Source organism: Belonocnema kinseyi, chromosome 7 (assembly GCF_010883055.1).
Source record: "Belonocnema kinseyi isolate 2016_QV_RU_SX_M_011 chromosome 7, B_treatae_v1, whole genome shotgun sequence".
Classification (NCBI taxonomy): domain Eukaryota; kingdom Metazoa; phylum Arthropoda; class Insecta; order Hymenoptera; family Cynipidae; genus Belonocnema; species Belonocnema kinseyi.
The window spans coordinates 45,979,948-45,996,779 of record NC_046663.1 but is presented as its reverse complement, the minus strand read 5'-3'; the positions used below and the strand labels follow the sequence as shown (position 1 = coordinate 45,996,779).

The window sequence follows — 16,832 nt, the reverse complement described above, 5'->3', positions numbered from 1 at the left end:
CCACTCTGGCATCGATCCAGGCTGCACTCCCTTTACGCTAGCACAAATCTTTAATTTTTATTTATTCTATTTTCCCCTGCTTTTGATTTTTCCCGACTAAATTTTGTTATTTAATTTTTCATCGAAATTTTACATTTTCAACAAAAAAATATGAATTCTGAACAAAAAATGTATTGGTTCTTATTTTAATCAAGTAAAGATTTTTATTATAAATACAAAACAGTTCAGTTGAACCAGAAAGAACGCATTTCTAATAAAATAGTTGTATACTCAACCGAAACAGATCGATTTTAAATCAAACAGTTAATTTTTAAATGAAGTATAATAATATTTAAAAAAAAAAAATGAATTTTCAACGCAGAACATTACGTTTTTACTAAAAAATATGAATTGTCAAAAAAAGTCATACATTTTAAACCAAATAATTGAATTTTTAGTAAAATAGATAAGCTTTTGACCAAATAATTAAATTTTTGACAAAATACATAAACTTTCAACACAGAAGATTAATTTTCTACCAAAAAAGACATAAATTTACCAAATACATACATTTTTTACCAAATAGTTGAATTTCCAACCAAGAATACTAATTTTCTATCCGAAGAGACGAATTTTCAAGAAAATACATACATTTTTAACCAAATAGTTAGATGTTCAACAAAAAGATTAATTTTAAACACAGAAGATTAGTTTTCCAAAAAGGATAAATTCTCAACAAAATACATTCTGTTTTAAGTAAATAATTAAATTTTTAAGCAAGGAGATTGATTCTCTAGAAAAAAATGAATTTTCAAGAAAATACATAAACTATTAACCAAATAGTTTATTCTTAAACCAAAAAGACGAATTTTCAAGAAAATTACATTTTTTATTAAACTGAATTCAAGAATTGATTTTCATGTAAAAAAACGAATTTTTATCAAAACAGTTTATAGTTTTATATCAAATGGTTCAACTTTCTACCAAATTGTTGTATTTTTTAGCAAAAAAGATTATTTTTGTCCAAAACAGTTAAATTTTCAAACAAAGAAAATAAATTTTCAATTTTAATGTTAAGATTAAAATTTTTAATTTTAAATAAATACAGTTGAATTTAACGAATGCAAAAAAAAATTCCAACAAAGTACTTGAATTCTGAACTAAAACAGATTAGTTTTCCATCGAACGTTTGTGTTGTTCACCAAAAATTGATTTTGTACTAAAAAAGACGAATTTCCTGCAAAATTGTTGATTTTGCGAGCCAAAAATACGAATTTTCTACAAAACAGTAGAATTTCCACAAAAAAAGTTAATTTTTAACCGAAACAGATTAATTTTTATTCAGGCAATCGCATTTTAACTAAAAAGGTGAAATTTCCACAGAAAGAATTCAATTTTGAATCAAATAATTAAATTTTAATGAAAAAATATGAATTCTCAACCAAACATTTAATTGTAGTGGAAACCTTGCCTACAGTGGATAATCAATAATTAACAGCACAAATTAGAAAAAATTAATTTTAAATTATTGACGCGTATAATCTCTTAATTACTAATTAAATTAAATTAATTATTTTAGACATAGATTAGTACACGAAACTCTCGCTTTTAGTCAAGTATCAGCGGTTGCCTTCAAATGTCCTTGGGATTGATTTCGAGGGGACAGAAACGTAAACAGTGAGGGCCGCCTGACTCGTTTCAAATTGGAATACATAAGTTTAATACTTGAGCAATTGTATATAACACTATTCTGGCACTATTTTATCAAATTTGTGACACTATTTACACTATTTTTTATCTCTACAGTTAGTCTGTAGGCTGAAGATTTGATATACACAAATAACATTCCTTTAAAATTTTTAGTAGTTGTGTTAAGTAAAAATTAATTACTGCTATTTAAATATCAGTAACTGGGCCATGACATTTATTGACTGAATTAATGCTGCTGAACAGAAGCACTGTGGGCTTTAGCGACTTTTTTCTCCTGATATAATTTCTGTGATGCTTCGCGATTATCTTTAAACCAAAGTAAAAAATCGCTGAAGGTTTGTGGAATAAACCTAATTCTTTATTTTTATTTCCAGGTGATTATCTGTATTTTTGTAAAAATAAATCCAAAGCGATGCTTATTTAGTTTAAAATATTAAGTTTGGCATCGAAAAAAGTATTTGAACGTTAAAAATTCGACTAAAAAACTGGAATGAACTTAGTTTCCCTTCAAACTAAAAAAAAAAAATAGAAAATAAGTTTTTTATTTTATATCATTTAGAAGATGAAGCCTCCCAAAGTTATAATTTTCTGAAAAAGTTGTTACATAAAAATTGAGTTTTAGTTTTTGTGAAATAATATGTTTTCTTTGCGGCGTAGACAAAAATATTCCGAATATGGGTTAAAACAGGCTGAATTTTTAGCAAAGCTAAAAAAATTAATTTTGTATCCCTCCCACCTCCAAAGTTCTAACGTTTTGAAAAATACCCGCTTTTATAAAAGTTAATTAAAAAGTCATTTTTTTAAATATCGCATTTCTACTGCAGTTGCGTTACAAATTGTTATTATGATGGTAAACGTACATCACATAATATATAAATCGGAAAAGCTTGAATAATTCCTGAGACATATCAATTTGATCTGTAATTATGTGTTGTCCTAAAACTCCTGTCAAATTTTAGGGAATGCTTTAAACTTTAAACGTCTAAGAATATGTAGCAATAGGTGTAAAAAAGACCGCATTTTTTTAAACAATGAAAATAACCAAAAAAAATTTTAAATGATATTTTCTACAACGAAATTTTCCGGTAGATGTCAGAAAAAGTCCCTTCAGATTATAAATACTTATAGAAACCAATAAAATATTCATTGGATCAATTTGACCCGTGTTGACCAGGGAAGGTTAAAAAAAATTACTTTTTAACGAACTTTCATAAAAGTGGGTATTTTTTAACACGCTAATAACTTCGGACGTATGAGCGATATAAAGTTTTATTTGTTTATATTTCCTTTAATTGAAGCCGGCTTTAACTAATATTCAGGGTCACATTAAATGAGATTTTTTTATATATAGACTAAAGATAGTCTGAAGTAACCCCCGTGGGACGCTACGTAATCAAGCGATTATCACGACCTACTTTGCATCAATGCCTGTTTTACCGCAACCCGTTTTAACACTGGTGTATTGTTATTAAAAATTAAGGTTAAAATGCTTTTGTTCTATCGGAAGTAATAACTGAACAATGATGCTATTATCTGCTCTCATCACTGATTTTGCAATACCCGGAAAACGATTTGCTTGAATAACAAAATACCAAATAAATTTTCAGTTAAATTAACCAGGAGTATTTTGTTCAGTCAACACATAAATGTGGTTGGGTCAATAAAATATTTTATTGAATCAACCAAAATTTGTTCGATTCGTGGAAATTTTCATGTAAATCCAAGAAAAAGGTTCCTGAGTGTATTCGGTTTAGGCTCACTCTTGCATCGTCTCTACTTAAAGGTTTTTCATTTGATCGTCTCAAGTGAAATTAACGGCCCTCACAGTAATAGAACTCATTTGACTCTTGAATGACCCAGACTTCTTCAATCAAGATGTTTTATTCTTACCAAGCAGTATTATTTTTGTTTCAAGCAAGCAGAATCATCTGAATTGGATTCTCCTATTGATTGAGATTCGTCTGAGTTACTTACAGATCAGGAAACTTCAGAATGTCAGGAAATTTTCGGTGAAAGTTGAAAATTCAACAATTTGGTTAAAAGGTCGTCTTTAGGGTTAAAAATTTATCTATTTCCGTCGAAATTAGGGCATTTTATATTAAAAATCAGAACAGTTTAGTTTAATATTAATCTGCTTTGGTTGAGGATTCAACTATTCTGTTGAAAATTCTTCTTTTTTGGTTGAATTCGACTGTTTTTGGTTAAAACTTTTTTTTATTAGAATATTAACTGTTATATTTCTGTTGATCATTCATATTTTTGGTTGAAAATTCAACTACGTGGCTTAATGTTGAAGTATTAAGTTAAAACTTAATTTTCGGAACTCAAAATTTAACTATTCCATCATTGGTAGAAAATTCATCTTCTTGGTTGAGAATTCAACTACATACTTAGTTGAAAGTGGCATACTTTGTTAAAAATTCATTTTTGGTTTGTTTGTTGATTCATTGGTTTAGTTGAAAAACCTTTTTTTTTTGCTTCAAATTTGACTATTTTTTTTTAAACCAAAAATTTTAACTGATAATTTAACTATTCCATGTTTGATAGAAAATTTATCTTCTCCACTAGAAAATGTCAATATTTGGTTAAAAATTCATGTATTTCGTTAAAAATTAATATTTTTTTAAGTGTAATTTTATCTTCTTGATTAAAAATTCATGTATTTGGTTGAAAATTGAACTATTTTGTTGAATAGTTATCTTTCTTAGTTGAAAATTCAATCATTTTTGTTGGAGATTCATCTTTTTGGTAAAAAATTAATCTTTGTTAAAAATATTTCTTTTGTTAGAAGATTCATTGTCGTTGAAAATTCATCATTGCAGTTAAAAATTTATAATTTTGTTAGAAAATTGATCTTTTTAGATCAAAATCAACTATTTGTTTAACAAATTTTTGTGTTTAGTTGAAAATTTAACTGCTCCGTTCAAAATTCACGTATTTTGAAGAAAAATCGAGTTTTTAAATTGAAAATTAATCTTCTGGTTAGAAAGTTCATCTTTTTGGATAGAATTTCAAGTATTTCAGTTATATATTCATTATTTCAGTTGAAAATTCCTTTCTTTTGTTCAAAATTTAAATAATTTGTTTTTAGTTGAAAGTTAATTTTTTAAGTAAACATTTAACTATTCCAATTTTGCTGGAAAGTTTATCTGTTTCAGTTAAAGAATCATTTATTTTGTTGAAAACTAAACTTTTTTGCAGGAAATTCGTGTTATTGGCTTGAAAATGAAACATTTTATGTGAGATTTATTGTCCTTATTATCTGATCAATCTTTCTTGGTTTTAACTAAAAATTGGTTTTGAATAAAAATTTAATTGTTCTATTTTTGGTTCGAAGCGTATCTTTTTGAGTTTAAATTTCCATTATTGGATTACAAATTCATGTGTTTTACGTATGCCTTACGTAATGTGTGAATGACCCCTTATAATAGATGTAAGGTTGTTTTTATACTTAAAAAATATAATGAAGAAAATTCATCGAAAATGAAAAATGCGGGGAATTTCCAAATTATTATTTTCAATTAGCAACCCTGTTTATATACAGACCTATAGGTTTGTAAACAATTAGTAATTAATAATTATGAAGTGCATCTAAAAATTTCTTCTATTCTGTTCATTTATTTCTGGTATCGTACAGATTTTGCCAATAACTGCGAGCCTATTGTTAATGCTTCTTGGATTCATATTCGTATCAAACAATTTGCCATTCGAGCGAGGATATTGCCAATAAACAGTAATGTCATTTAGGTCGGTAACGTGGGTATTAACTACGTACGTATGCATTCGCATTTCTATACATATATATATATGAGATATTCTCCACTCACGGAGGACCAGCGCGAGAATAGTGAGCACTGGTTGGTTCCAGAATAGAGTGGGGAGGGTGGTAAAGTAAGGGGTGGTTCAAAGGGGTGGCGCGAGACGAAGCACAATGTGCTATCGACAGTATACACACGGACGTAGAGCAGCTTACGACTGCCATTTGAAAGTTTTGATTTGTGAATTTGTATCATGGGTACAGTGTTGTTTTTCTCATTTGTACTAGTGGGGCTTCAATTAAAAGAGATGCAATCTAAACCTACCACTTTCAAAAATCTTATACCTTAAAAACATCGAAGACCATCAAAAAGCACTTCTCAATGAGTAATTTGTGAATGAAGGTGCTTCGGACCTTATGGGTTACATATATGAACGAAATAATCATTTAGAATATAGAATTTTCATATCTTTCTAAAAATGTGCAGTATGTATTTTCACAGATGTTTCATTTTGGGGGTTCGAAATAAAAGACTTGGCTCACGACTTTTAAAATATACAATTTTTGCAAAGAATAAGCATTTCTTTTTTTATTCTATTATATGGATGTTCCCTATCTTTATGTGTCTGCACTCAAAAAACGGAAATTCCTCTTGAGAGTAAATAAATCCTCCTGAGGCAAGAGGGTATTTTTCTGAGTAATTTCTACATATTTATCTAATTTCTCGCGAGTGCTAAAAATGTAATGTGTGAGGTGCCTATTTATGGCTCAAAGTCTTCCCTACCTTGTAGTGTAGCTTATGTCTATTTATACATTTTTGTTGCTCAAGTACATAAGATCATTGGAGATTTATCGTGGCTTCAACAATATGTTTTTGATCATTTTAGATCCTACAGTTTTGCTTGGCCTACAAAACTCAGAAGGATACCTCTTGTTCGACAAACAGATGTTCATGGTTTTTCGAGCATGCTATTTTTCTGAATGCCTTTTGGATGTATTTTCATCAATCTTTTTTTTTTGTACGAATAATGAGAGTTGTTGTATTGACTCCTAGAGTTATTTTCCCTCAATTAGGACCAGGATTGGAGATACCGGATTTACAACTCGTCTGCATACAAAGGGAGTTCCCCCAATGACACACCTGAATCTCACCTACCTGCTAGACTGATGGACAGGTTCTTCTCATCTAGCCCTTTAAATTTCCCCTCTCTTTACAGCAGAGCCCAATTTTCAAACTGAAGGTTACAAACATTCGTGTTTACAATCAGTCTACTTCAGCGTTGCAACAGCCCTTATTTTGATCGAATGTTTATGTATGTTGCTTGGACAATACCAATCCATCATATCCTTGCATTCGCGACGACAGTTAAAGCGGTTTTGCTTGAAATTGTATTCTGGAGATCTTGAGAATTTTCATTGATTTTCGCGAAAGCAAAGCTAGTCCCTAGTTTAATGCACATGCGCAAATAAGCAGGGATGCTACAACTGGGTCACGTACCTTTGACGTTATTTTATGCGATTTTGTGACGAGTATTTTCCTTTCTGTTGCACGTTCCTATTACAATAATCGTTTTAGATTTATACTTATGAGCTTGATCCCTCTTATGGCATTACAGGTATGTTTTCTACTTTATATGTCTTCTTGACTATATACTTTTATCGTTAGCAACACCCTCACTTAAGTGCGTACACCAGTGCAAAGTTTTGTCTAATGCGCATTTTTTTAAAAATTATGCACTACATTGGATAATTGTTTCCTGCCTCTTGATGGACATAATACAAAAATTACACGTTATGAATGAACGAAAAATTATTAATTATATATAGAATATACGTTATTCTATTTTAAAATTAATGATGATTTCTGAAAGATGATGGTATCAATAAATTGGTTTATAAAAGCTGTTATATATGTCTTAAATAAATATTACAATTATTGTACAGGATTCTTGAAGAATTCAGCTACTAAATTATTTATATAGGGTATATTTGACACAAAGATGGAATGTTCAAACTATAATGTAGTGGTGAAAAATTAAGAACAAAGTAATGAGTAAAGAATAACAGACAAAATGTGTAGTAAGTGCAGTGAATGTTGTCAAGCACGACATAGCGGTGATGCTAGTCCAACTCCAGATACGAATTCTGAATCGTCAGGTAATTTTAAATAAGTCAAATATATATAAAAATTTACAGTGATGGGTAAATTACTTTTAAAAATAAGGAACTGGTTAACGTTACCGTTACATCACGAAAAAAGTAACTAGTTTTCTTTATCGATTCAAAGTGTAACTTTTTCTCAGTTACTTTTGCACGCAAAAAAGAACTATCGTTACTTTTTTAATTACTTTTGAGCTTGCGCTAAACCATATTTCAGGTAAATAAACAAAGGTTTGCAAACATTTGAGTTTATGTTTCTGGTCAGGTTAAGAACTAAATATGTAGTAATATGGCATATAGATAGAGCATTATGCCATATCACTGCATGATATAATGTCATATTACTAATGAGGTAATATGACACATGAGGTAATGTGGCATATGGGGTAATATGGCACATAGGGAAATATGCCAGCTGAGCTAGAATTGAACATGTGGCAACGTGGTACATCGGGACTATGTTTTTGGTTAGGATGGTATATTTGGGATAATACGGAATTCGGAGCAATACGGTACACGGGGTAATGTGACACATCGGATTTATGATTTTGCTTTGGGGTATTATACTTAGTACAATATTGCACGCTCTTTTCCAAAAAAAACATATATTCAAAATTAGGTTTGTTTTTGGTTAGGCTCGTATATTTATTACACAACATTATACTATTTTTCTTCAAAAATACATACAAATTGAGTCATGAACTATCAACTAAAAAATATACATTTGAAGCAAAAATGGATTATTTAAATTAGCAGTTAATCAAATTACTTCTTAACAACAACAATCATTTTAAATAAAACAGTGTAATCTTGAACTAAAAAAATTGTTTTTACAGCAAAGGAGTTTCAATTGCAATCAAGTAGTTGAATTATGATCCCAAAAAGATTAATTCTCAATCAAACATTCAATAGTGAAATTTTCAACTAAAAATATTAATTTTTCCAAAAATTGAAGTTACATTTTCAGTGATGAAAGTTCATGTTGAACAAAAAAAATGTAAAAAAATCTTTCCAATTTCAACGAAAGAGATAAATTTTCGCCCGCGAAGATTAATTTATTTTAAAAAAATCAGGAATTTTCAACAAATGACATGATCTTTCAACTAGATAGATAAATTTTCTACCAAAAATGGAATAGTTAAATTTTCAATTGGAAAAATTATTTTAAACGAAAAAAAGATCAATAATTCTTAACAAAAATGTAATATTTGATATTTCACCCAAAAAATATTTTTATTTTTAAACAAATACTATTGAATTAGAACAAAAAAAAGAATTTTTACAAAAGAGTTGAATTTCCAACAAAGAAAGATTCTTCAGTCCAGAGAGAGAGAGAGAAAATCATCCCAATTGTGAAAATTTCAAGTCAAACAGGCGATTTTTCAACAAAACAGGTGAAGTTTTACCTCGAAAATATGAAGCTTCAACAAATAGTTGAATTTTCTACCAAAATGGTTACATGTTCAACCCAAAAAGATTAATTTTCAACCGGAAAAAATGATTTTCTGTCTAGATTGTTCAATTTTCGAAGGAAATAATTACATTTTAAAGAAAGTAATAAAATTATTAATCCAAAAAGATGAAGTCTCAACCAATAATACTTCGATTTTCAACCTAAAAAAATAATTTATAACTGCAATAGTCAAATACTCTGTTAAAAAACTTAATTTTCAAACAAAAAAATGAATATTCAAGGGTAGGAGAAAATTGCTAAGCTCTTTATATTGGGGTATACATTTCTATTACTCTGGAGATTATTATTTTTTTCTTTCTAAAAGTGTATCAAAAACTAGCCGCCACAATTTGAATAATCAAAATGAAAATAAAGTTGTAAAAGGATTTGTTTCTATGGTATAATGGATTTTAGACAGTCTAAACCAAAATGGTTATCATTCTTACACGTGAAAAAATTCCTCTCTGGTACCGCTGGGTTACGACCCAGGTCGACAGATTTCCTCTCAGGTGCTTTAACCTACTAAGGTATGGTGGGGAACGAGTACCGGTAATCTGTAGACCTGAGTTCGTATCTCAGCGGTGCCAAAGAAGAGTTTTTTCACTTCTAAGATGATAACCATTTTGATTTAGACTAGTGGATCAAAAACCGTAATTACAACGACAGAAAACCATTTCATTACGCTAGTCGACAATGATACATACAAGCTCAATAGTTGCAAAAGCAATCAAATTGATTGATTATCGTAAAAGACTTGTGAACCACATTTCGAAAGTAAATAAAAAAGTCACGATTTTTATAGTTACTGTTACTGAAGTCTGTGTATCTCATTACCAATTCGTAACTTTGTACAAACGTAACTTCTTTATCACTGCCGTTATCAATAAGACATAAGTAAAGATTTCTAGAAAACCAAAAAGGAAGAATTTTGTCAATTTGGTTTTCGTTCTTTATCATGGTAATTATTAGTTTGTTAGCTAATTTCCCTTTCAAAGCATCCCAATTATTAAGTCTGCTATTGCAGGGAGTCTAAATTCATGTATCCCTTGTGAATGAGAGGGTACAGTCATGGCTGCCCACGTATTCACATGCTCGCGCATAAATTATTGGAAGCCTCTTCTATAGAGGTAAACTCATCAACCTCTCACGTAGCACGAAAAGTTGATGAGTTACACGAAAAGGATATCCTCTTGAGAAATATTTCCATAAAATATACCTGTAAAAAACTTGTTACAAAACAGCAATTTAAAAATTTCCTGACTTTCTTTAACCGATGTTTTATTTTCCCTGAGCGGTATAAATTTTTCTTTTTGTTATGAAAACATTCCTATACCTTGGAGATCAAATAGTTAAATTTTAAACAAAAAAGGCACTGTCTATTGTCCCGGAACTTTCGGTCACGTTTTCTCTGAACAATCTGGAAAAGGGGTTAGAATTACGGAAAAATCCGTAACGTTAAACCTGAACAAGCTGGAAAAGGGATAAAGTTATGGGCAATTCCTTAACCATATACAGGGCGTAAAAAAAGGAATTTTTATCAAAACAGTTCACTTTTTACAGAGGAAATAAAAGTTTAACTTAAATAATGAATATTCAACCAAAAAATGACGTTTTAACATAATAATTGAATTCTTAACCCAAAATATGAATGATAAGCAAACAAAAAATTTCAAGAAAATACATTAATTTTTTACTAGAAAAGATATCGTTTTAAGAAAAAAAAATTAATGTTCAAACAAAGAAATTAATTTTTCATACAAAACAGAATAGTTAAATTTTCAGTAAAAAAAAGTAATTTTTAACCAAACAGATGAAATATCATTCCAGAAGATTAATTTTCTACAAAAAAAAAGACCAATTATCAACAAAACACGTCAAATTTCAACTAAAAAGGGTCAATTTACAACTTAAAATAGAAGATTTAAATTTTCATTGAAAAAAAATTTATTTTCATCGCAATAGTTAAATTTCTAACTAAAGAGATGATTTTTTAACGAAGAAGATACATTTTCAACCCAACATGGTTTGGCTTCATTTTTAGTTTAAAAGATTAATTATGGACTTAAAAAAAAGGATTTTCAACAAAATAGTTATATTTTCAACAAAAGAAGTAAACTTTTAATTAAGATTATGAATATTCAACGAAAAAAATTAATTTTAACCAAATGCTTGAATTTTGAATCTGAAAGATGAATTTTACACCAAAAAAGATATATTTTTAACAAAATATACAACTTTATGAGTGAAAAATAATCGAAATACAAATAAACGAATATTCAACCAAAGAAAGTAAATTTAATCACAAATAGAACAGTTAAATCTGCAGTACAAATTGGTCTTCAACGAGATTAATTTTTAACAAAGAAGATAAATTTTCAACCGAACATGGAGTAGTTCAATTTTCAGTTTAAAATATTAATTTTCAACTTTAAAAAATAGAGTTTTCAACAAAATAGTTGAATTTTCAACAACAGAAGTAAATTTTTAACTAAAATGATGAATATTTAACAACAAAAAAAAAGGAATTTTTAACCAAAAGTTTTAATTTTTAATCCAAAAGGTCAATTTTGCATTAAAAAGGACAAATTTTCAACAAAACCGCATATTCAACCAAAGAAATTAATTTTAAACCGAAAATATGATAGGTTAGTTTTCAAGGAATATAGTTACATTTTTAACAAAAACAGAAGAACTTTTAACCAAGAAGATTACATTTCTAGAAAAAAAAGATAAATGTTCCACCAAAAAGTAAATCCTTACATTTCCAGTTAAATAAATTGATTTTCAACGAAGTAGTTAAATTTTGATCAATCGAACATGGAATAGATCAATTTCCAATTTAAACATTTATTTTCAGACAGAAGAAAAAAATTTATAGAAAATAGTTCAATTTTCAACAACAACAAAAAAAGGTTACATCAACTAAAATGATGAATCAACAATCTAAAGAAAAAAAATAACATAGTAGTGCCACTTGCACCTGAGTAGTTTAAAAAAATTTTTTTTTTAATCACAATGAAAAAGGGAAGATTTGATATTTCAATTAAAAAATATTTAACCAAAAAGGACGAATTTTCAACAAAATAGTTGAATCTCATTCATATAAAAGTTTTTTTTGTTGCAAAGAAGTGGTGTATTATTCCTTTAAAAATAATGTCTTTAAACGATTTTCTTCGATCCAAACTTATTTTTGGTTGAATGAAAAATATTTTGTTAAAGAAACGGTTTCTTAATTTAATGCGCATATTTTTGTGAGTGTCATTTTCAACCATACAGTTGTGATTGTTAACCATAAAAGATGCAATTTCTATAAAAATTGATGAAGTTTTTACTCTAAAAGAATGATTTTTTTTTAAATTGTTAAATTTTCAAAAAATTAATAAAATTAACTTCAACTTCAGGTTATTGTAAACTGACTAACTGTGTCGGGTTTTCCCTAACATTCTCTGACCAGTTTCAAATTCCCTGACTTTCCCTGATTTCCCCTGATCAGTTTTAAATAGCCTAATTGTCTGAAAAGGAACTAATAAAAAAAATGTTATTTCATGATTTGTTCTCCATGGTGTATGTATTCTGTTCTAATCATTTAGAACACAAAAAATAAACATTAAAATTGCGTGTTTATTTTTTTTGTTCTAGAAGAAGAATGGAATCCAGACGGTAAAGGACGTCCAAATGATACCGGTGAGTTGTATCTTCATTTCTTACACTTACTGATGAAGAATTTTCTTTTTTTTTTTGCTGTAATTTTCGAGAATTATTCAAAAGTTTGATGCTAGAATACATTCATTTAGACTATTTAGAGTAAACAAGTCTAGGATTGATTCCAATTCTTAATTATAACGATATAAATTCGATGTTACCAAATCCTGACTTTTTTAAATCATTCTGTGAGAGAGGTTCATTAACAAACGCCATGGTGATTCGGCAAAGTATTGGATGGAGATTAATGCATGAGCTCTCTTGGATCCTTTGCAATCAAATACTTTTTTCCCTGGCTCGTTACGTTCCCGTAACCTAACGTAATTTCAGTATTTACCGAGAGTCAAGAATTTCAACTTCGTTACATTGCATGTGTTAAAGTTGATTGATAAGTGAAAAATTGATAGTGTTACATTTGAGCCGATTTCACTCTGTTATTCAAACTGTATATTTTATGTTCTCAAGAAAGGATTAGAATCAAGAATTATTTCTTTATAATATTCAGACTGAAGTTGTCTTTCAACTGCAACAGGTTATCAGCAATTATTTCTTTCTCTTTGCTATTTATCTGCTTCAAAAAGGTATCGCAAAAGCTTATATAACTTAACCCCTTGAATGATTGAAACACTTGATAGGTTTCCTAGTTCATGTTTCACTGTTCCTCTCTTGTCTCCTTTCCAGAAATTCATGCAATATGTCAGTCAAGTAGTTACGCTGAGTTTTCGCTTTTTATAATACCTTAACAAAAGTTTGTAATTGTGCAATGTGAATACGCCATTTCTGGATTGTTTTGATCATTATAATATCTCTTCTGATAACCATTATAACTCGAAACTTGAAAACGCATTTCCGAAAATGGCATATCCTGGAGAAACGCTTTTAACACCAAAATTCCATTAGATTATTACTGAGTTTACCAGGCCGTCGCACTCTCCTTTAATAAGCTACTCACCACTTTAATGGTCTCAACTATGACATTATCCTCATTATGCACATGAGTATACAGTGTGTCTAGAAATAAACCTTACTAAAAGTCGAGTTCTGTATACTATTAAGCATGTGCTCTTGTGTTTTTGTTTTAGTAACATCAGAAGAGCACATGTTAAACTGTGTATAAGCAACTAAAACTTACTGGTATTTACGTCTATTCCTGAATATGCCCAGGAGTGAGGACTGATGTAACTTTTCCTTTAAGTTTTTCTTACTCGCCTTTTTTCTTTTGCTAGACTTTAAAATAGATATCATCATATTCGAAATTTGAGAAAGTCACATGGAGAAAAATGAATGTTTAATAGTAGGTTTTCAAAGTATAAGATATAGTACCGCCAAACATACATATATTAATACGTAATATCTATACTATTTTTTGAGATATTAAGCATAAATATATTTTTATGTTAAGCTGAAATATCTAAAACAAATATTTTGCTTACATATAGTAATAATAATAATGCTTCACACTGTTTGGACAAGGTAAACTGTTTTCGAGGTTAGATCGCTTTGAATTTCATTTCGAATTTTTCGTGAACGAAAATAAAGAACTTGACATAACAACTCGAACAAAGCGAAAAATAGGAATCGAATTAATTTTAAGGTTGAAACATTAATAAGATTTATAATACGATAAATAAGCTGCAATTTTAATTTCTTTCCGAATAAAATTGGGTTTAAATATTAATAATTAAAAATCAATCCTAATGTAAAGCTATATTCCAAATTTTAGTTTAAAAAATAGTTTCATGAATAAAATGTCAGGACATAAAATTCCTATCTCACAACTTGTGAACTATGGTCAGGGTATGTGATACTTAAAAAATTTTAGATTTTACCAGTTTTAAGTTCCCTCGGTTTTTTCCTACAATAATAAAGATTTCGTCTTAAAAATTTGGGACATGATAGCGAACAAATGCCAACAGATGTCCTGGACTCTTTTTTTGTCGGTTAATTCGAGAAAAGGTGATTTTGCTGAATTTGATTGATGTGTGTAATACTTAGGAAATAGTATCTATTTTACCAATGTTAGATTCCCTCGGCTTTTTTCCTATAATAATCAAGATGTTGTCTTCAAAATATGGGGAATGATAGCGAACATGCTAACGGATGTCCCCGGACATTATCGGAATGACAGAGAGCTGAAAAACGATCCTAACCTCAAAATAGTGCACATGCATACAATTTTTATTTAGCACAATACATTTTTTTGTGATTATCCCTAAAAAAAGAGTCCGGGAGCGTCCATTGTAATATTTTAAAGCATCTACGAATTCAGTTTTTGAACATTTTCATTTTTTTTGAAAGAAAGCCGAGGGAACTGAACCCGATTTACCACACGACAAAGTATCATATGCCTATAAGAACATAGTGAATATAACTACGATTCGTCTGAGGGTCAAAGGCTTTATTTTCAGGCACGAAAAACATATTTTCACTCGGCCGCGAAAGGTAAAATTATTTTTAAAATGAAATTGAAATAATTGCTGTTCACTACATAGCAGATGACGGTTTTTCACTGAAAAATTATTCCGAGGCAGTTTAAAAGCACGTAATTACCTCCGTTTCGTGTAAAGTTTATTCAATACGCAGAAAAAAGTTTTAATACAATATCAAAACTGGATTTGTTTTAAGGTGTAACAAAAAGAAGACAGCATGAGCTAAAAACAACAGAAAAAAGTCTTCAATTTAAAACAAAACACAATTATGGCTAACCTTTAGTCTTTTGTATTGAAAACAAGCCCTACTTGGTCTTCGACCTGAGGCAGCAAGATTTGGGCTCTAAAGATGAAAGCAATGAGGCTTGCTTTAGCCCTTAAGATCTAGCTTTTAGACCTCGGAACATCTATAGCTACCTTCAAAGAATTACAACAGCTAAGCGAGCCGAGCGAGACGCGTCGGATAGTCATCGCACCTATTTCTTAATTGTTTGAGTAGATACTCTGTTCACCGTGAAAATAAATAGATCATGGAATAACCTACAGATGCATTTTAAGACCAATATTGGAGCAGGCATTCAAATTTCTATATCTTTCAGGGAGCGTTCGTGTCAAGTTTCTAAGAAAGGCTTCCATAGTTGTGCACAAAATAGACGTCATTAAACGACGTAAACAAATAATAATATATTCAATAATCAGGATATATCAAAGAAAAGTTTCTTTTATTTCAAAGAAACTGTTTTCTGGGTATAATTTGATTTATAATACAAGCTTTATTTATGTTATATTTAGCACATCTTTTAAATTTATAAAGTGGCTTGATGTTATCCTAACGTCTAGGTAACAACTAGTTTCTAAACCATGCAGTGGCTTTATGTTAGCCCATATTATCGCTACCTACTACTTTCAAGACTACATTGGTTCTAACTTGTAGTTCTATAAGTAGTTCGTTTTAAAGATTTCAAGATATGCTAGTTTTTAACGGAGCTGGTCTTCTTTATGTTACACCTTGGAAACAATTCCACTTTTGGTTTCGTATCAATAATTTTTTTTAGAATAGGGTTGAGGTTTTAAAAGAAAATGATTGAGGAACTGAAGTTGAGACGATGTATGGACTAAAAAGTAGTCGTAAGCCGGAATGCGGGCTTGAATTTAACTACTCTACTGATTAAAACTATCCATAAGCCAGAACGTAGGCTTGCAGAAAGCTTTCTTGCAGACTAAACCTTATTCGCAATCTAAAATGCACGCTTAAAGAAAGCCCGTATATGACCTCAAAATAACTGGTTAACCTGTTTTAAATGCAGCGCTCATTAGAAATAAAATAAATGGGTAGGATTAAAGCAATAATAAATACATAATTGCACAGCAATTCCTTCCTTTAATTTCGTATTTCACCATAAATCAGTAAAATAGTCCGTTTGATAAAAAGGATGAAAATCCAATGTAATCATGTAATTACAATGTAATCATCACAACGTAATTAATGTAATCTTGGCACGTGTTAAGAGTTGTATAGGTTAGGTGACGACGAGAATTCCGACTAATTAAGACTGGCTGTGCGGTGAATAACCGCATTAACTAAAGTATATGATGAGATGTACTTACCGCGAATATGGTTGAGAATATTGTGGAACAGAAT

At 29.5% G+C, this 16,832-nt stretch overlaps 1 protein-coding gene across 2 annotated transcripts in view; it reads left to right on the top strand.

Moving 5' to 3' along the window:
- LOC117176829 overlaps positions 1-16,832 on the top strand; it is a 223,115-nt gene that overhangs the window by 49,677 nt on the left and 156,606 nt on the right. The window contains exon 3 of one of the 2 annotated variants that reach the window (XM_033367165.1): positions 12,699-12,743. The exons of the other annotated variant lie outside the window; for it this stretch is intronic. Within the exon in view, the coding sequence (XP_033223056.1) occupies positions 12,699-12,743 (45 nt within the window). The remainder of the gene's footprint in view (positions 1-12,698; positions 12,744-16,832) is intronic. 2 annotated transcript variants of the gene reach the window in all.